This window comes from Leucopleurus acutus (assembly GCF_964270905.1).
Source record: "Leucopleurus acutus genome assembly, chromosome: 5".
NCBI lineage: Eukaryota > Metazoa > Chordata > Mammalia > Artiodactyla > Delphinidae > Leucopleurus > Leucopleurus acutus.
Window position 1 is genome coordinate 49,325,795 of NC_139147.1, and position 20,358 is coordinate 49,346,152.

The 20,358-nt window shown below is 40.0% G+C and overlaps 1 protein-coding gene across 2 annotated transcripts in view; it reads left to right on the plus strand.

Moving 5' to 3' along the window:
* Positions 1 to 118: 118 nt before the first annotated feature.
* Positions 119 to 20,358, plus strand: part of NXPE3 (neurexophilin and PC-esterase domain family member 3) — a gene marked incomplete at its 5' end in the record, with an annotated part of 46,478 nt that continues 26,238 nt past the window's right edge. For both annotated transcript variants that reach the window (XM_082839385.1, XM_082839386.1), the window contains one exon: positions 119 to 211. In XM_082839385.1, the coding sequence (XP_082695511.1) occupies positions 119 to 211 (93 nt within the window). The remainder of the gene's footprint in view (positions 212 to 20,358) is intronic.

Genomic DNA, 20,358 nt, shown 5'->3' on the forward strand with positions numbered 1-20,358 from the left:
AGAAAAGAAGCAAGTCAAACTGAAAGCTCATCTGCAGCTCAGAAAAACAAAGACATGGCATTTTAAGGAGTGAAGGGAGCATGGTGTCGGCCATGGGTGATCAAGACACAGCCAGACAATGTGGATCAGTTTCTTCAAACTACGTTTTTTCTGCTGTCTGCTTGCAGTATTGATGGTGGTGGTGCTGGTCATCAATGTCACTCAGGTGGAGGTGAGTACTCAGCATGCTGCTTCATAACTAAGGGAACCAAGTCGAGGGATTTGGGGCTAACTAGCCTGGAAAGTGTTGATCATCCGGAAACTTATCTCAGTCACAGTTCCTGTTTTCATTCATTCAATAAGTGTTTGAGTGCCTTCAATGGTTATATACTGTGCTAGTCACCAAAGGTGTGGCGGTTTCTTCACTATGGAGTTCGTATTCTAAATGTGCATGGGAGAAAATAAGAGTAATAAGTAATCATAGAATATAATAATAAATGATAATTAGAAATTGTGAGAAGTACTGTAGAGAAAAGAAAGTGGGTTCTCTAGAGTAGCTTTAGAGTGATGAAAGAGTCTTTTCAAGGAGGGGACCTTTTAGCTGACTTCTGGCAGAAAGCTGAAGGAGTATTTCAGGGGAGGGAGATGATGTCTGGTTTTTTTTTTTAAATTAATTAATTTATTTTTGGCTGCTTTGGGTCTTTGTTGCTGCGTGCAGGCTTTCTCTAGTTACGGCGAGCAGGGGCTACTCTTCCTTGCGGTATGCGGGCTTCTCATTGTGACGGCTTCTCTTGTTGCGGAGCATGGGCTCTAGGCGTGTGGGCTTCAGTAGTTGTGGCATGCAGGCTCAGTAGCTGTGGCTCGCAGGCTCTAGAGTGCAGGCTCAGTAGTGTGGTGCACGGGCTTAGTTGCCCTGTGGCATGTGGGATCTTCCCAGACCAGGGCTCGAACCTGTGTCCCCTGCACTGGCAGGCGAATTCTTAACCACTGTGCCAGCAGGGAAGTCCGATGAGTCTGTTTTGAAGACTGGGTGTGGTGCTCAGGACAGGGACCATGTCTTATTGAACCCTCACAAGTGCCTGGCAGCGAGAAGGTACTTAGTAGTAGTCGCCTCTCCCCCTCTCTTCCATTCCCTTCATGAACTCACATATCACCAAAATTTGTGGAGTACTTTTTATCTAAACTGATGCTGTACTTTTAATTTTGTTGGCTTGTGGTACTTCTCAGGTTATAGGTCGAACTTAATTACGGTATTTTTTTGGTTTTTGGATTTTGCTGTAGACTGAATGTTTGTGTCTCTCAAACATCCTGGCCCTGTGGGAGCTCAGGTTACTGTTTTCTCTCATGGTTTCGTGTGGTTCTTTCCCCAGCCTCCAGGAGTTTCCTTACACACATGTGCTCTTCAGTACTCTGCTGAATACTTAATTAGGACTCTCTGTAGATCTCCTGAGTTCTGTGTGCAGCTGTCTCCTACTGTAACTGTCCTGTGGATTCTAATCAGCTTGGTCTTTTAAGACTCTCAGCTCATCTCCTCAATTTAGGGGGTTCTCCAGGCTCCACCTGCATTCCCCTCTTGCTGCTGCAGCCTGGAGGTGCTCTCAAGGCTGTAAGCAAAGGGCAATCAGTCATAGGGATCACTTCCTGTATTTCCCATCTTTCAGGCATCATGTCTTTTGTTGTCTGATGTGCAGTGTCTGGAAAACCACTGTTTCAGGTGGAGGAGTGGATCTCACTGTTTCTGTATCTTGGCTGCAAGTGGAAGTCTGAGGGACTTGCATTTGAGGGGAAAGAGTTCATAGAGGAGCTGGAGAGAAGGATTAGTGGACCAAGGGGAGGAGGAGAGGATGGGACCTAGAGTACAGATGGAGCAATAACTATGTAGAATGAGGGACATGGTACATTGTGAGTGTTCTTGTTATCATTTTATTATTAATTATGTAGGAGGAGCCATGCTCCTTCCTCTGACCTAAGAGGGAAAAATGTCATAATGGTTGGCAATGTAGATACATTTGCTGCTGGAAGGTAAGACATTGAGGGAGTTCTTGCTTAGACAGGAGGCGGAAGGTGGAAGGAGGGTGGAGCCCAGGAGGTTGGTACGTAGGGGCTTGAAAGAATGGGGGTGGAAGATGGAGCTGACCCTGCACGATGATAGAGGGGCAATAACTTTCAAGATCATATGTGTGCATGGCGCTTACTTTCATTGGTTTTGTGAGTGTGTGTTTTGTTTTACCACGTTCAACAGCCTGGGTGTAAGAAAAGAGAGGATAGTTGTGTAGGTCTAGGATGGCCGAGGAGGTACGAGAAAGAGAGACTTGAGAGGTTAGGCCATAGTCCCACATCGTTATTGTCATTATACTCAGGAAGAAATGTTAGGAATTATTGTTAGGAATTCCCCTAATAGCTCTGCTGTAGTTCTTGGAAACTTCTGGAGAATGTCCGCTAACAGCTGTAGCTATCTGCACGAACACAAACTGAACAATAATGGAGAAGGGAGGTGCCAGTAATATAAATGATGTAGGACAATTTTAATATTGAAAATATAAATAGATCTTTTAGTGGAGTGTGGTGAGACACTTCCCCTCGTCTAAAGAGGTTATCTTGTCCAGGCTGAGAGTACTGTTATGACTTTTAAACTGTTCAATTTATGACTATGATGATAATTGTTAAAGAAGCTTGGGGTGGGGAGTGGGGAGTGGGAAAGGCTCTGAACCTTGGCCGTCTCCCGTACCTTAATCCCTGGTCTGTCCTAGGCTTCTGATCCTGATTGTACTCTCCTTGCAATTAGAGTATCTGAGTATTTTCTAAAAAGCACAGATTCAATTTTAATTAAAAATATCACGTAAGAAAATTAACCATCACAGGTGGTAAGGGGAGAAAAAGCATTTTCAAATATGCCAAATTCAGAGTTGGTTAAGATAAACAAACAAAACAAACAAACAACACTAAATGCAGCAAATATTCTTTCCATTGGTAACAGGTCTCTTTCATGTTTTTGTTTCCTCATCTCATGCTCAAGTTAGTCTCCCTTATATTGTATATGCGGAGTTTTTTGAAATTTAAGAAAAGAATATTTCCTTTGTCACGACTATTACATTTTTACTTAGTTTTCCAACATAAAATGTGGTTAGATACTTTAAATTCTTCAGCTTCTGAAACATTAATAAAGACTTATTGAATGAAAGTTGAATAAATTTGAAATAATTCATGGGTGTTTAAAAAATACAAATCCTGGGGCATCCCGTCTGCTCCATCTCAGATGTATCACACCAAAATCCCCACATTTCCTAAGATTTGGCCAAATTCAGTTAAACAAATAGAGGAACAAATAAGATCCACAAACTAGCAAAACCTCTCTAGTTAGGTGATTGTGAGTAGAGCAACTACTATAGTGAATTCACAGATTTCTGAATTTCTAGACATCTCTGAATGTAAAGGACTTATTATCATGTTGGTATATACGGTAGGCTGAATAAAGCCCCCAAAGATGTCAGTGTTTGAATTCTCAGAACCTGTGAATATGTTATCTGATAAAAGAGACTTTGCAGACAAGTTTAAGTTAAGAATCTTGAGATAAGGATATTATTCAGGATTATTTGGGTGGGCCCAATATGATTATATTGGGTCTTTATAAGAGAGTGGCAAGAAGGTGGCGGTGATATGATGATGGAAGTGGAGATTAGAATGATGCAGGTAGAAACCATGGGAGAAAAAAATATCACATATGAGAAGGAGATGTATATCAATATCTAGCAAAAGTTTGTAGGGAGAATTCTCTGTTAGTTCTCTTTTAACCTCTCATTGAGCATGGCCTGTATTTATTTGTTCTTTCCTTATTCATTTGATATTTTAAATATATATGTTTTCTGATTATGAAAACAATACCAGTGTATTAGGGCTTTTGGCTGCAAATAAAGCTGATTCAATCTGGCTTTAATATTAAGGAATAATATTCATTTAGAGTAGAAGTCAGGAGGTATAGTTGGGCATAATTCATTTTGCTATGTTGAGCATAGTTCAGGCTCCATTTCTCTGTAAGTCTCTCAGCTGTGCCCTCTGTGCATTAGCTTTGTCTATGGCATCCTCTTTCATGGTTGGATTTTAGGTTGCTGCCACAGCAACAGGTGGTTGCTTTCTTGTACATGTCCAGCTTGAGATACAATTTTTTCCCCAAAAATATTCTCAAGAGTTACTTGCATTTTTTTCATTGGCAAGTAAAATTCAGAGAGCTGTTCCCAGAGTACTGGTGGTGTCTGGATTCGGGTGCATGAATCCATCAGAAACATGCAGCAGCTTTTCATAGAACAGAATTGGGTCACAGGCCCATTCCTGAATCAGTCACTTGGGATTATTCGTTGATCAGTCAGGCCCGCCCCTGAGCTGACAGGTCAGTAAACAGCAGTGTTGTGTTTCAGTAGACAGGAGTAAAACAGGCCTGTGGAACAGGCAAGCATAGTGTTCATTCCAGTCCACACCTTACAGTGGCTCCAGGAGTGACCATTAGTGTTTCCTCTTGGCTCTGAATCTAAAAAGATGGCAGACCTTGAAGCTGCCCTTGTTACTGGCCTAGAATAGGGTTATCATTTGGGAAAATTAAGTAAATTGACATTTTTGCATTCTTTTTCATTTTTAAGTAAAATTCAGGTGACTTAGCACCAAGCATCTGGTGATTCTTGGATTGGGCTCTATGGGTCAGTTTGCTGCCCTTGAGTTGGTAGCTGGTGGCTACCCAAGGAACAAGAGTGACCATGGGAGAGGAAGAGAGGAAAAAGAAAGGAGAAGGAGGCATGCTGTGAGCGCACAGTGCATGGTTTGGTCCTTAGTGGTTTGTCATAGCCTCACAACAACTAAAAAGGAGAGGGAGGCTGGAATATTTCCTAAAACGTAATCAGTAGGTAAGGGAAATTTTTCTGTTTTTAAAAAATTGAGATATAATTTACATATAGCGTTGTGTAAGTTTAAGGTGTGTGATGTGTTGATTTGATACATTTATATATTGTAATATGATTACCACTATAGTGTTAGCTAGCACTTCTATCATGTCACATAATTATCATTTCTTTTTATGGTGAGAACAATTAAGATCTTGTTTGTTAGCAACTTTGAAGTTTGATACATAAACTTATTATATTTATATTAATACAATAATACACTATTGTTGACTACAGTCACTATGCTATGCGTTTGATCTCTAGGATTATTTATCTACTAGTTGCAAGCTTGTACCCTTAAACAATATCTCCCTAATTCCCCAATCCCCTAGCCCCTGATAATCATTTTATTCTTTGTTTTCACGAGTTCAGCTTTTTTTTTTTTAACACTTTATTCCTTTTTTTTTTGGCCGCACAACGTGGCTTGTGGGATCTTAGTTCCCTAACCAGGGATTGAACCCGGGCCCTTGGCAGTGAAAGCATGGAGTCCTAACCACTGGACTGCCAGGGAATTGCGGAGTTCAGTTTGTTTAGATTTCACATATAAGTGATATGGGGTATTTGTCTTTCTCTGTCTGACTCATCTCACTTAGCATAATATTCCATTGTGTGTGTGTGTGTGTGTGTGTATATATACACACACACTGCATTTTCTTTATTCATCCATCAGTGGACTTAGGTTCTTTCCATATCTTGGCTATTGTGAATAATGCTACAGTGAACATGGGTGTGCAGATATCTCTTTTTATACCTTTTTTCATTTCCTTAGGATATACACCCAGAAATGGGATTGCTGGATCATATGATAGTTCAATTTTTAATTTTTTGAGGAACCTTCATGCTGTTTTCTGTAGCAGCTGAACTAATTTACATTCCCAACAACAGTGTATAAGGGTTCCCTTCTCTCCCTATCTTCTTTATCTTCCTTATGGTAGCCATTCTAATAGGTGTGATGTGATATCTTATCATGGTATTGATTTGCATTTCCCTGATGATTAGTGATGTTGATCATCTTTTCATGTACCTGTTCACCATTTGGATGTCTTCTTTGGAAAAAATGTCTATTTAGTTCCTCTGCCCGTTTATTTATTTATGTATTTTTGGCTGTGTTGGGTTTTTGTTGCTGTGCACAGGCTTTCTCTAGTTGTGGCAAGTGGGGGCTACTCTTTGTTGCAGTGCATGGGCTTCTCATTGTGGTGGCTTCTCTTGTTGCAGAGCACGGGCTCTAGACACGTGAGCTCAGTAGTTGTGGCTCGTGGGCTCTAGAGCGCAGGCTCAGTAGTTGTGGTGCACGGGCTTAGTTGCTCCACGGCATGTGGAATCTTCCCGGACCAGGGCTTGAACCTGTGTCCCCTGCATTGGCAGGCGGATTCTTAACCACTCTGCCACCAGGGAAGTCACCCTCTGCCCATTTTTAAAATTGGATTTTGTTGTTATTCTTATTGATGTATGAGTTCTCTATATATTTTAGATAGTCACCCTTTATCTGATATATAGGTTGCAAATATTTCTCCCATTCCATAGGTTATCTTTTCATTTTATTGGAGCTATCTATTGCAGTGCAGAAGCTTTCTAGTTTGATATAATACCCCTTGTTGATTTTTGCTTTTGTTGCTTGTGCTTTTGGTGTCATATCTAAAAAAATCATTGCCAAGACCGATGCCAAGACACTTCTTCTTCTAGTATTTTACAGTATCAGATCTTATGTTTGTTTTTAATCCATTTTGAGTTCATTTTTGTGAGTGGTGTAAGATAGGGGTTCAGTTTCATTTGTTTATTTGTGGTTAACCCGTCTTCCCAGCACCATTTTTGAAGAGACTATGCTTTCCTCATTGAGTATTTGTTTGCTCCCTTATCAAATATTAGTTGACTGTTTATGTGGAGGTTTATTTCTGAACTCTTGATTGTATTCCATTGGTCTATATGTCTGTATTTATGCCAGTACCATACTGTTTTGATTACTATAGCTTTGTAGTGCAGTTTGAAACCAGGACGTGTGATACCTTTAGATTTGTTCTTTTTTCTCAGGATTGCTTTGGCTATTTGGGATCTTTTGTTGTTCCATATAAATTTTAGGATTGTTTTTTCTATTACTGTGGAAAATGCCATTGGAATTTTGATAGGGTTTTCACTGGATCTATAGATGACTCTGTTAGTATAGGTGTTTTAACAATATTAATTCTTCCAATCTATGAACATGGGCTCTCTTTCCATTTGTTTATGTCTACTTCAGTTTCTTTCATCAAAGTTTTCATTGTATAGATCTTTCACTTCCTTGGTTAAATTTATTCCTAATTATTTTACTGTTTTTGATGCTACTGTGAATGGGATAGTTTTCTTTATTTTTTTCCAGATGTTTTGTTGTTAGTGTATAGAAGTGCAATTTATTTCTGTATGTTGATTTTATATCCTGCAGCTTTACTGAATTTGTTGATTAGTTCCAACAGGTTTTTGATTGAGTCTTTAGGATTTTCTAAATACAGGTGACCCTTGAACAAGATGGGTTTAAACTGTATGGGTTCACTTATACATGGATTTTTTTCAGTAGTAAATACTACAGTACTACATAATCCACAGTTGGTTGAATCTATGGTTGTGGAACTGCAGATATGGAGACATTGTGTATAAGGAGGGCTGACTATAAGTTATATGCAGATTTTTGAGTGTGGGGAGGGTAAGTGCCCCTAACCTCTGCATTGTTCAAGGGTCAACTGTATGAGATGATATCATCTTCAAATAATGACAATTTTACTTCTTCATTTCTGATTTGGATGCCTTTTATTTCTTTGTCTTGCCTAATTACTCTAGCTGACACTTATAGTACTATGTTGAATCAGAGTGGTGACTGTGGACATCCTTGTTTTGTTCTTGATTTTAGAATAAAAGCTTTTAATCTTTCACCATTGAGTGTGACATTAGCTGTGGGTTTGTTGTAAATAGCCTTTATTAAATTTACCTTCTATACCCAGTTTGTTGCGATGTTTTTATCACGAAAGGATGTTGTATTTTATCAAATACATTTTCATTCTATTAATATGGTGTATCACATTTATTGTTTTGTGTATGCTGAATCATACTTGCATCCCAGGGATAAATCCCACTTGGCCATTCTACTTCCCTGAGGTGTAAAGTTAGGTTGCATGAGATAGATCTGTTTTCTTAATATATACATTTGTTGCTGTGAACATCCCTCTCAGAACTGCTTTTGTGGTAGGTTTTCCATAGGTTTTAGTATGTTATTTCCAGCTTCATTTGTTTTGAGATATTTAAAAATATTCTTTTTCAACTTATTCTTTGATCTATTGGTTGTTCAGGAGTATGTTGTTTAATTTCTACATATTTGTAGATTTTCCAGCTTTCCTCTTGTTGTTGATGTCTAGTTTCATACCACTGTGGTCAAAAAGGATAGTTGGTATGATTTCATTCTTCTTAAATTTGCTAAGACTTGCTTTGTGGCCTATCATGTGATCTAAAGTGGGGCATGTTCCATGTGCACTTGAGAAGAATGTGTATTCTACTGCTGTGATTGAATGTTCTATAAACGTCTCTTAGGTTCATTTGATCTAATATATGGTTCCAGTCCAATGCTTCTTTATTGATTATCTGTCTGGGGGATCCATCCATTGCTGAAACTGGGGTATTGAAACCCCCTACTATTACTATATTGATGTGTATTTTTCCCTTCAGTTTTGTTGGTATTTGTGTAATAGATTTAGGTGTTTTGGCATTGGGTAGGTATAGATTTATGATTGTTATATTTTCTTGATGTATTGACCCATTTATCATCATATAATGATCTTCTTTATCTCTTGTTACTGGTTTTGGCTTAAAGCCTATTTTGTCTCATATAAGTATAGATAACCCCCTTTCTTTTGGTTTCTATTTGCATGTAATGACTTTTTCCATCCCTTCATGTTGAGTCTTTTTGTGTCATGAAATCTAAAGTGAATCTAGGCTGCATGTAGTTGGGTCTTATTTTTTTATTCATCCAGCCACTCTGTGCCTTTTGGTGAATTCAATCCACTTACATCTAGAGTATTTATTGATACATAAGGACTTATTAATGCTGTCTTATTAATTGCTTTCTATTTGTTTTGCATTTTCATTGTTTCTTTTCCCCTCTGTTTGTGCCTTCCTTTTTTTGTAAATTAGTGATTTTCCATGGTGGTATGCTCTGTTTTCATTTCTTTCGCTTTTGTGAATTTTCTTTATGTTTTTGTTTCGTGGTTACATAAAACATTTCATAGATAAAGCAGACCATTTTAGGCTGATAACAGCATAACTTCAATTGCACACAAAGCTCCACCTTTTTATTCCCTCCCTTTTATATTTTTGATGTCACAGTTTACCTCTTTTTGTACTGTGTATTTGTTAACAAGTTATAGTAGCTGTAGTTATTTTCTTTAACCTTTATACTATAGTTAAGTGGTTAACACACCATCCTATTACAGAATTAGAGTTTTCTAAATCTGTATATTTATCTTCACCAGTGTGTTGTATACTTTTGTATGTTTTCATATCACTAGCATCTTTTCATTTCAGCTTGAAGAACTCCTTTCAGCATTTCTTGCAAGGCAGGTCTAGTGGTGATGAACTCCCTCAGCTTTTGTCTGTCAAGGAAAGTCTTTATTTTTCCTTCACATCTGAAGGATAACTTTTCTGGGTATTCTTGGCTGGCAATTTTTTTCTTTCAACACTTTGGATATGTCATCCACTCTCTCCTGGCCTGTAGGTTTTCTGCTTAGAAATCCACTGAGAGCTGAATGGGCATTCTTTTGTAGATTACAATAATTTTTCCTTTGGCTGCGTTTAGGATTCTCTCTTTATGCTTGTTTTTTGACAGTTTCATTATAATGTGTCTTGGAGAAGATCTTTTTGCATAGAGATAATAGGGTGATCTCTTCGCTTCTTGAACTTGGTTGTCCAAGTATATCCCTAGGTTTGGGAAGTTCTCAGCTATTATTTCTTGAAATAAACTCTGCCCCCTTTTCCCTCTCTCCTCTCTCTCAAACCCTGATTATTCTAATATTTGTACATTTGGTGGCATCGCATAGATCATGTAAGCTTTCTATGCTCTTTTTCATTCTTTTTTTCCTGCGTTCTCTTCTGATTGGTTTATTTCAAAGTTCCTGTCCTCTAGCTCCCTTATTCAGTCTTCCATTTGATCTCCTTTGCTATAGATGCTCTCTATTGCATTTTTTTCATTTTATTCATGGAATTTTTCAGCTCCAAAATTTCCATTTGCTTCTTCTTTATGATTTCTATCTCTTGGTAAGTTTCTGATTTTGTTCATGTATATTTTGACTTGTTTGTCTCTGTTTCATTGTAGCTCATTGAGTTTCCTCAAACAGCTATTTTGAATTCTTTATCTTCTAGGTTGTTAATTCTGTGCCTTTGAGCTTGGTTACTGGAGGATTATTGTTGTCTTTTGGTGATGACATGTTTCCTTGATTCTTTATAGTTCCTTGTACATTTGCATTGCTGCTTTCACACTTGAAATAGCAGATACCTCCTCCTGTCTTACTAGTTGCCTTTGGATGGGATAAAATGTTCATTAGTCCTGTTTTATCTGTGGTTTTTTCTGCCCTTGTACGGGTACACTTGCTTCCCATGTCTTGCTTCTTCTTGTGGCGCAGTTCTTAACCTTTTCTTACAATCCACCAGGCTAGCTGCTGTTAAGCTTTTGTTTTCCAGAAGGAGGCGCTATGGCTTAAGTTTGTATTTCTCCCTTGTCCACAGAGACTGATAGTGTCCTGTTTAGCAGAGTCTCGCTTACTGCCTCATTTGGGAGCATGCACAGGAGCTGCTGGTTCCAGAGTGTGGGGAGGTGTGGGTTTAGCACTCAGGGCATTGGGAGTGCCCGTGGGCTCTGTGGAAAGATTGTTGGGTGAGGGTCTCCCATGGGCTCGTGGGCGGACTCCCTGCTAAAGTCCTGAGCACAGTTAGCAGGAACTGCATCCCTTCAGTGCCCTTTGGTATTCTTATCTGCCTCTTTCCTGATCCCTTCCCTCCCTCCAGTCATGGAGATCCCACCTCAGTACTTGGGGTGCTGCTGAGTTAAGTGGGTTTCTCTCACAGTGGGGGTAGCTGGGCACTAACTTGCCACTCTCCTTTTCCCTCTTGGAAGAGAGCGCTCCTGGGTTGTTCAGCCCTGGGCTTGTTATGTGTGGGGAGGGGCAGTGCTGGCAAAGTTCCTCGTACCCTCTTAGTCACATCCAAACTTGTATTTTTTTTCTTTCTGGGATTTCCCCTTGGGAAGACTGGATTTCTACAAATTCTTTCTCATCTGTTGGTATCTGCCTGGGTCAGCACGCCCCAGGTTTTCCCTGACTGTGGCCAAGAGGGATTGGGACAAGTTCACTGGCTATGCTGTCTTCACTGAGGTTTATCTGCCTATTACCAGATACACATGTGGTCGAGACTCCTCCTAGGTCCCTTGGCATGTGGTACTGGATCCCTCAATTCCCACAGAGGCACTTTTGTCTTTTGGATGGGTGCCTAATTTGTTGTTAAAAAGGAGGACAAAAAAGGAGGAATGTCTTATGCCATGTCATGGCGCTGATGTCAACTCTGCCAGGGAAAAATTTTCAAAGTCATTATTACCCTTTTTAATGAACAAATAATACTGTGTGTTCCTTTAAAATGAAGGAGCCCAATGAAATTCTTCCAGTTGAGAGTGTCTGGATACAAGAGTAAAATGAAAGGGAAAAAATACAGACTCTAAGAAGATCATTAAAAATCCTTTTGTATTTTGGGATTATTTTTACCTTGTTTGGCATTACGTTTACCTCGTATAGGATTTTTTTTTTTTTTACATCTTTATTGGAGTATAATTGCTTTTCAATGGTGTGTTAGTTTCTGCTTCATAACAAAATGGATCAGTTATGCATATACATATGTTCCCATATCTCTTCCCTCTTGCGTCTCCCTCCCTCCCACCCTCCCTATCCCACCCCTCCAGGCGGTCATGGGGAGCCTGAGGCTTGTTTAAGTGGTTTATAACAGGTAATACTAGCTATTGAGGAGAGTGATTTTCAGTTTTGCTTTGCTGTTGTTGTTTTCCCTTGCAATTTAACTTATTGCATAATGTCAGATTCAGTTCCCTGGGTTAGGTACTAAAAAGGTCCTACACCCAATTTCCAATGTGGGTAGGGGGGATTTTTCCATACCACCAGGCAATTCTTGGACACCAGCAGGGTGACCTACAGTTCAAATCAATTCTGACACTGTAACTGAGCAGGACCCTATGGGCCCTTCCTGGACAGACCCCCTCCCCCAGGTCCTCTGCCTGCCTCTCCTTTGTAGAAAAGCTGTAGTTTCTCAGGCCTCCCGAGAGTCACAAAAGCCTGGCCCAAGAATTAATGATTGAAAGGACAATATAGTGACAAAAGTAGCAGTTGGGCCAGGAGAACTGGTAACAATTGAAACAGTAAATCAGCCACATGGCAGTCACAGTATCCATAGTTCCTCCCTGAAATACATAGATAACAGTATCTGATCCACATTCCTGAGTTGTTTTACAGATGCTAAAACCCCCACCAAATGGAAGAAGTTAACTATTTGATGATCATGAGCACATAGCCCCCAGACCATCTGGAACCTGAAGATTGGTAATGTTAACCCGTGACACCGCCTTGCTACCACACCATCAACCAGTCAGAGAATTGTGCACGAGCTGATCATATACTCTGTGACTCCCCTCCCTCACCTTCCCTTTAAAAATGCTTCCCTGAAACCCATTCGGGAGTTGGGGTGTTTCTGAGCACTAGCTGCCCTGGACTCCTAGTTGGGCGCTTTACGATAAACGCTGCACTTTACTTCCCCACAACCTGCTGTCAGTAGATTGGCTTTACTGTGAGCAGGCGAGTGGACCCAAGTTTGGTTTGGTAACAACACTGTCTATCTGGAGATGGCATCAAATCCCACAGGTTAAGGGCTCAGTCCTATAAGACTCTCCCCCGAGCCCAACTTCAGATGCCAGTCACAAGTCCAGGTTGTCACCTGTGCTTCTGACTGACTGTAGATCAGAAGTTCCAATGGTCTCTGCCTTGGCTTCAGTTGATTTGCTAGAGCAGCTCACAGAAATCAGAGAAACATTTTACTTACAAGATTACTGGTTTATTATAACCAATTATAACTCAGGAACAGCCAGGAGGAGGAGATGCATAGGGCAAGGTATATGGGAAGGACATAGAGCTTCCATGCTCTGAGTGCACCATTCTCCTTGAATCTCCATGTGTTCACCAACCCGGAAGCTCTCCAAACCCCATCCTTTTGGGTTTTTATGGAGGCTTTATTCCATAGGTGTTATTGATTCAGCCTCCAGGGGTGGAGGTCCAGGATGGGACTGAAGGTTCCAACCCTCTAATCATGGTTGGTTCTCCTGACAACCCAACCAGCCCCCATCCTCAGGTGCTTTCCAAAAGCCACCAAAGTAACATACACCCTGCTGTGGTGGAAAGGGGCTTGTAACGAAGAACAATTCCCCTTTATGAAGAACAATGAAGAACAATTCCCCATTTCCCCTTTATGACTCTGAAGTGTTTTCAGGAACTGAGGACACGAAACCAAATATTACAGCAAAAGATGCTCCCATTGCTCTTATCATGCCAAGGATTTTGGGAGCTGTGAGCCAGGAACTGTGGATGAAGACCAAATGTATATTTCTTACAAATCACAGTATTGCAGGTACATAGCTATTTTTCCCATCCATGTGTTCATCTGTCCTTCTGTCTGTTAAGAAAATAATTAATGAAAAGTATAAACCACTTGAAAAAATAGAGAGTGGTATTAAGTACATAGATGAATTCCCTCCCCAGTCGTCACTCTCAATGTTGTTTCTTGGATGTAACTGCTTGTTTTTAATTATTTGCTTAGTTAGTGCTAATTACACATTACACAGTTATATCTTGTTTTGTCAGCTTTACACTGTACCTTCTGACCTTTCCACATCAGGCAGTACAGCATGGATGGTTAAGTTAAAACACAGACCGAACTCAGACTGCTTGGGTTCTAGTCCAGGTTTGCTGCTTCTAACCTATGTGACCTTGGGCAAATTATCAAGCCATTCATTGCCTCAGTTTCCCTGTCTATCATATGGGATAATAATAGGACTTATCTCATGGGATAATTTAAACATTGTATTAAAAGATTTATGTAAAGTCTTCAAAAGAGTGTCCGGCACATAGGTGCTTAGTACATGTTGGTTGATACTGCTGTTCCTGTTAAGATAATGAAAGATGAGGTCTTCTGCTGACTCACACTTTCTGTCACTCTCTTTCTAAACTTTATAAAATTATTTTTATTTCTGTGCATTAGAATAATGTATTTAGACCTTTTCTTTCCCTAATAGCATTAGATAGCACATTTTAACTCCCTGCTGTAAGTGAGGAAGAAAATCACTTCTGCATTATTTTACATTTGACTTCCGTTAGCTAACATATAACTTTTGCATCATCAGGCTTTATAACCTGTAGTTGTGTTACTCTAACTATAATTAAGGCTAACGTGTAGCCTTAATTATATCAATCTTTATGGATTGATTCTTTTTTTTTTTAAAGTTATTTATTTAATTTATTTATTTTTGACTGCATTGGGTCTTTGTTGCTGCACACGGGCTTTCTCTAGTTGCGGCTAGCGGGGGCTACTCTTTGTTGTGATGCGCGGGCTTCTCATTACGGTGGCTTCTCTCATTGTGGAGCACGGGCTCTAGGCGCGCGGGCTTCAGTAGTTGTGGCACGCAGGCTCCGTAGCTGTGGTTCACGGGCTCTGGAGCACAGGCTCAGTAGTTGTGGCACATGGGCTTAGTTGCTCCGTGGCATGTGGGATCTTCCCAGACCAGGGATTGAACCTGTGTCCCCTGCATTGGCAGACAGATTCTCAACCACTGCACCACCAGGGAAGCCCTGGATTGATTCTTATACTTAAAAAAAATAACATTATGATAATCATGTAAATGTTAGTCAATATAGAACATGATCCTTTGAAACCAAATCTATATCTCTTGGTGGAGAATTTCCCAAACATCAAGGTCAAATGGATCTGTTTTATACACTACCTCAGTGGCTTAATCATGCTGCATTTTAATTTGCTTCATATTTTAATGATGACTTTCTTATACCTCTTCTTGTTTTCTTTTTTTCTGGAGTGCTAATTGCTTTTTTTTTCTGATGAGAGAGAATACCACCTTCTGTAACACGTCATGAGGATTTTCCTTCATATGATTTGTTGAATTGAATCCACTTGCTTCTTCTCCTTTTCTTTTTTTGCGGTACGCGGGCCTCTCCCTGTTGTGGCCTCTCCCGTTGCAGAGCACAGGCTCCGGACGCGCAGGCTCAGCGGCCATGGCTCACGGGCCTAGGCGCTCCGCGCCATGTGGGATCCTCCCGGACCGGGGCACGAACCCGCGTCCCCTGCATCGGCAGGCGGACTCTCAAACACTGTGCCACCAGGGAAGCCCCTGATGTGGACCATTTTTAAAGTCTTTATTGAATTTGCTACAATATTGCTTCTGTTTCATGTTTTGGATTTTTGGCCACTAGGCATGTGGGATCCCAGTTCCCTGACCAGGGATCAAACCCACACCCCCTGTATTGGAAGGCGAAGTCTTAACCACTGCACTGCCAGGGAAGTCCCTCCACTTGCTTCTTCAAGGCATTTTGGTTCTTTTTCCTCAGAGCCCTCTATCTTCCTGTTTCAGTGTTCACTGATTATTGTCTTGACCTGTTGCCCAGCTGTTATTCTGAGTTTGCTTTTCATTGAATTCCTGGGTTGGTTTCACTCTTGCTCATGTCTTTCACTTCCTTGGATTTTTCTTTCCATTTTACTGGGTTAAATCTTCAAATAATGTTTTTCTGAAAGGGCACATGGGAACAAAGCTTACATGTCTGAAACTGTCTTTATTTTGCCCTCATGTATGATTTGTATTTAGAATGCTGTATTCAAAATCCTTTTCCCTCAGAACCTTACAACTTTGCTCTACTGTCTTCTAGTGTCCAGTGTAGCAAAAGACAAGGCTAATGCGAATCTAATTCTTGCTTTTTTATTGGTAACATTGTTCTCCTTTCTGGAAGCTATTAGGACCTTTTCTTTACCTGTGAAATTTTACAAGGCTCTAAGGTGAGGTTTTTTTTTTTTTTTTGGTAGAAAACTTTATTGTCAAACAGGCAGATCTGCTCACTAATAAGAAAAGAGCTTAAACATCTGAAATTTAGAGATAGAGTATAAAATTTTGAGATACAAAATATTAGAAAGCCATTGTGTTGTACGATATATAGAGCAAAATGCCACAATATAAATAGCAATTAATGTCCAAACTAGAAAAGACTGAAGTCCTTATAAGGTTGTCTTCTAAGCAGAAAGGCCAAAGTGAAGATTAAGGACCAGTTCTAAGAGGGTGTAAGACATGGTCTTTGGGAAGCACTGGAGTTCTATTAAGGCACTTTCTTGCATACCTGGGATAAATCTCACTTGGTCATGGTGTATAATTCTTTTTACACATTGTTGGATTTGATTTGTTAATATTTTGTTGATGATTTCACATCTGTGTTTATGAGGGAAATTTGTAGTTTTCTTGTAATGTCGTCTAGTTTTGGTATTAGGGTAATGCTGGCTTTATAGAAAGAGTTGAAGTATTCCCTCTGCTTCTATATTCTGACAGAGAGTGTAGAGAATTGATACAATTTCTTCCTTAAATATTTGGTAGAATTCATCAGTGAATCCCACCTGGACCTGGTGGTGTCCATTTTGAAAGGTCATTAATTATTTATCCAGATTCTTTACTAGAGATTATAAGCCTATTCAGATGATCTGTTTCTTCTTGCATGAGTTTTGGCAGAGTGTATCTTTCAAGGAATTGGTGCATTTCATCTCAGTTATCAAATTTGTGGGTATAGAGTTGTTCGTGGTATTCCTTGATTACCTTTTTTAAAAAATTAATTTATTTATTTACCTATTTATTTTTGGCCGTGTTGGGTCTTTGTTGCTGCGCATGGGCTTTCTCTAGTTGTAGTGAGCGGGGACTACTCTTGGTTGCAGTGCGCGGGCTTCTCATTGCGGTGGCTTCTCTTGTTGCGAAGCATGGGCTCTAGACATGCAAGCTTCAGTAGTTGTGGCTCGCGGGCTCTAGAGTGCAGGCTCAGTAGTTGTGGCGCATGGGCTTAGTTGCTCCACAGCATGTGGGATCTTCTCTGACCAGGGCTTGAACCCATGTCCCCTGCATTGGGAGGCAGATTCTTAACTATTGCACCACCAGGGAAGTCCCTTGATTATCCTTTTAATGTCTATGGCATCTATAGTGATGTCTCTTCTTTCATTTCTGATAATGGTAATTTGTGTCCTGTCTGTTTTCCATAGTTAGCCTTGCTGCTGGCTTATTGATTTTATTGATATTTTCAAAGAACCAGCTTTTGGCCTCATTGTCTTTCCTCTGTTGATTTCCTGTTTTCAGTTTCATTGATTTCTGCTCTAATTTCTAATTTCTTTTCTTCTCCTTACTTTGGAGTTGATTTGCTTTTCTTTTTCTAGTTTCCTAAGGTTGGAGTTAAGATGATTGATTTTAGATCTTTCCTCTTTTCTAATAATGTGCATTCAGTGCTGTAAATTTCCCTCTACGACCTACTTTTATGGCATCCCATAAATTTTGATAAGTTGTGTTTTCATTTTCATTTAACTAAAAAGATTTAAATTTTCTATTGATATTTCTTCTTTGACCCTTGTTTTATTTAGAAGTGTGTTGTTTAGTTTGTTTTATTATTTATTTATTTATTTATTGGGCACCCCTCGTGGCTTGTTGGGTTTTTTAAGTTCCCCAACCAGAGATTGAACCTGGGCCCTCATCAGTGAGAGCGTGGAGTATTAAGCACTGGACCGCCAGGGAATTCCCAGAAGCGTGTTGTTTAATCTCCAGGTATTTTGGGATTTCCTAGCTATCGTTCTGTTATTAATTTCTCCTTTAATGCCATTGTAGTCTGAGAGCAGACATTGTATGGTTTCTGTTCTTTTCAATTTTTTATGGTATGTTTTATGGCCCAGAATATGATCTGTTTTTGTGCATCTTTCATGTGAGCTTGAGAAGAATGTGTATTCTGCTGTTGCTAGGTAAGTAGTTTATAGATGTCCATCATATCTAGTTAATTGGTGGTGCTGTTGAGTTCAACTGTGTCCTCACTGACTTTCTGCTTGCTGGATCCATCCATTTCTGATAGTGGGATATTGAAGTCTTTAACTACAATAGTGAATTTATCTATTTTTTTCTTGCAGTTCTATCAGTGTTTGCCTCACATATTTGACTTTCTGTTGTTAGGCACATACATGTTAAAGATTGTTATGTCTTCTTGGAGAATTGACCCTTTTATTATTATATAATATCCTTCTTTATCTCTGATGACTTTCCTCGCTCTGAAGTCTACTCTGCCTGAAGTTAATATAACTATTCCTGCTTTCTTTTGATTAGTGCTAGCCTGGTATATCTTTCTCCATCCACTTACTTTTAATCTATATAAGTCTTTATATTTAAAGTAAGTTTCTTAGAGACACCATATAATTGAGTCTGACAACCTCTGTCTTGTAACTGGTGTCTTTAGTCCATTGGTGTTCAAGGTGATTATTGATATAGTTGGATTAATATCTACCATAGTTGTTACTGTTTTCTATTCATTATCCTTGTTCTTTGTTCCTATTTTTGTCTTCTGCTCTATTTCTGACTCTTGTGGTTTTAATTGAGCATTTAAAAAAAATACTTATTTTATTTATTTATTTTTATTTTTGGTTGCGTGGGGTCTTAGTTGTGGCATGAGGGATCTTTCGTTGCTGCACGCAGGCTCTTCTTGCATCATGAGGGCTACTCTCTAGTTGTGGTGTGCGGGCTACTCTCTTGTGGCGTGCGTGCGGGCTTCTCTCTAGTTGTGGTGCACGGGCTTCTCTCTAGTTGTGGTGCGCAGGGTCCAGAGCGCGTGGGCTCTGTAGTTGTGGCCTGTGGGCTCTCTAGTTGAGGTGCTTGGGCTCAGTAGTTGTGGCCGTGGGCTTAGTTGCCCCGCAGCATGTGGGATCTTAGTTCCCCGACGAGGGATGGAACCTGTGTCCCCTGCATTGGAAGGCAGAATCTTAACCACTGGACCACCAGGGAAGTCCCTAATTGAACATTTTATAGATTCCATTTTGTCTCCTTTCTTAGTGTATCAGTTATACTTCTCATTTTGCTTTAAGTGGTTGCCCTAGAGTTTTCAGTATGCATTTACAAGCAACTCAAGTCCACTATCAAATAATACCATACTGCTTCATGGGTAGTGCAGGTACATTATTAATAACAAAATATTCCTAATTCCTCCCTCCTGTCCCTTGATAATTGCTGTATTTTTTTCCTTTTAGTATGTCTTGTAATTTTTGTTGAAAGCTGGACATGATGTACTGGGTAAAACGAACTCCAGTAAATAGGCTTTTAGTGGTGTGGGGGTGAGGTGTAAGGGAGGTGAAACATTTTATAGTCCTATGATCCTCAGTCCTTTAGTGAGTCTGTGAACTTCAGAATTGTTTTTTAGTCTTACCCCCAACCCTTAAATTGGATAGAATGGTTAGAGTGGGCTGGAGTTGGGTATGTTCCTTACCTCAGTTTGGTTAGGCTCTGATAAAACCTCAGTAGGTTAGGCTCTGGTAAAACCTCAGTAGGTTAGACTCTGGTAAAATAGTTTGGCTTGAGGGCAGGCCTTGTTAAGAAGAGTGGAATACTCTGGTATTCAGTACTCCCTCCATCCACTGTCTTGCTTTCTGTGGTGTCATTTACCCATGGTCAACCATGATCTGAAAATATTATATGGAAAATTCCAGAAATGAACAACTTACCAGTTTGAAGTTGTGCATTGTTCTGAGTAGCGTGATGAAATCTTGTGCCATCCTGCTGTTTCCCACCCAGGATCCTCAGCCACTGACATCACTGTAGCTCAATCCACGATCACCTGACACAGATGATCCTTCTTCTGACGTGTTGCCAGAAGGTCAGTAGTAGCCTAACACTACGTCACAATGCCTACATCATTCACCTCACTTCATCTCATCACGTAGGCCTTTTATCCTTTTACATCATCACAAGAAGAAGAAGGACAGTACACCAATAAGATATTTTGAGAGAGGGACTTCCCTGGTGGTCCAGTGGCTAAGACTCTGTGCTCCGAATGCAGGGGGCCCGGGTTCGATCCCTGATTGGGGAGCTAGATCCCACATGCATGCTGCAACGAAGACTTCGTGTGCTGCAACTAAGAGTTTACATGCTGCAACTGAAAAATCCTGCACACGGCAATGAGGACCCTGCACACGGCAACAAAGATCCTGCATGCCGCAACTAAGGCCCAGCGCTGCCAAATAAATTAAAAAAAAAGATATTTTGAGAGAGATCTCATTCACATAACTTTTATTCTAGTATATTATTATAATTGTTCTATTTTATTATTGTTAATTT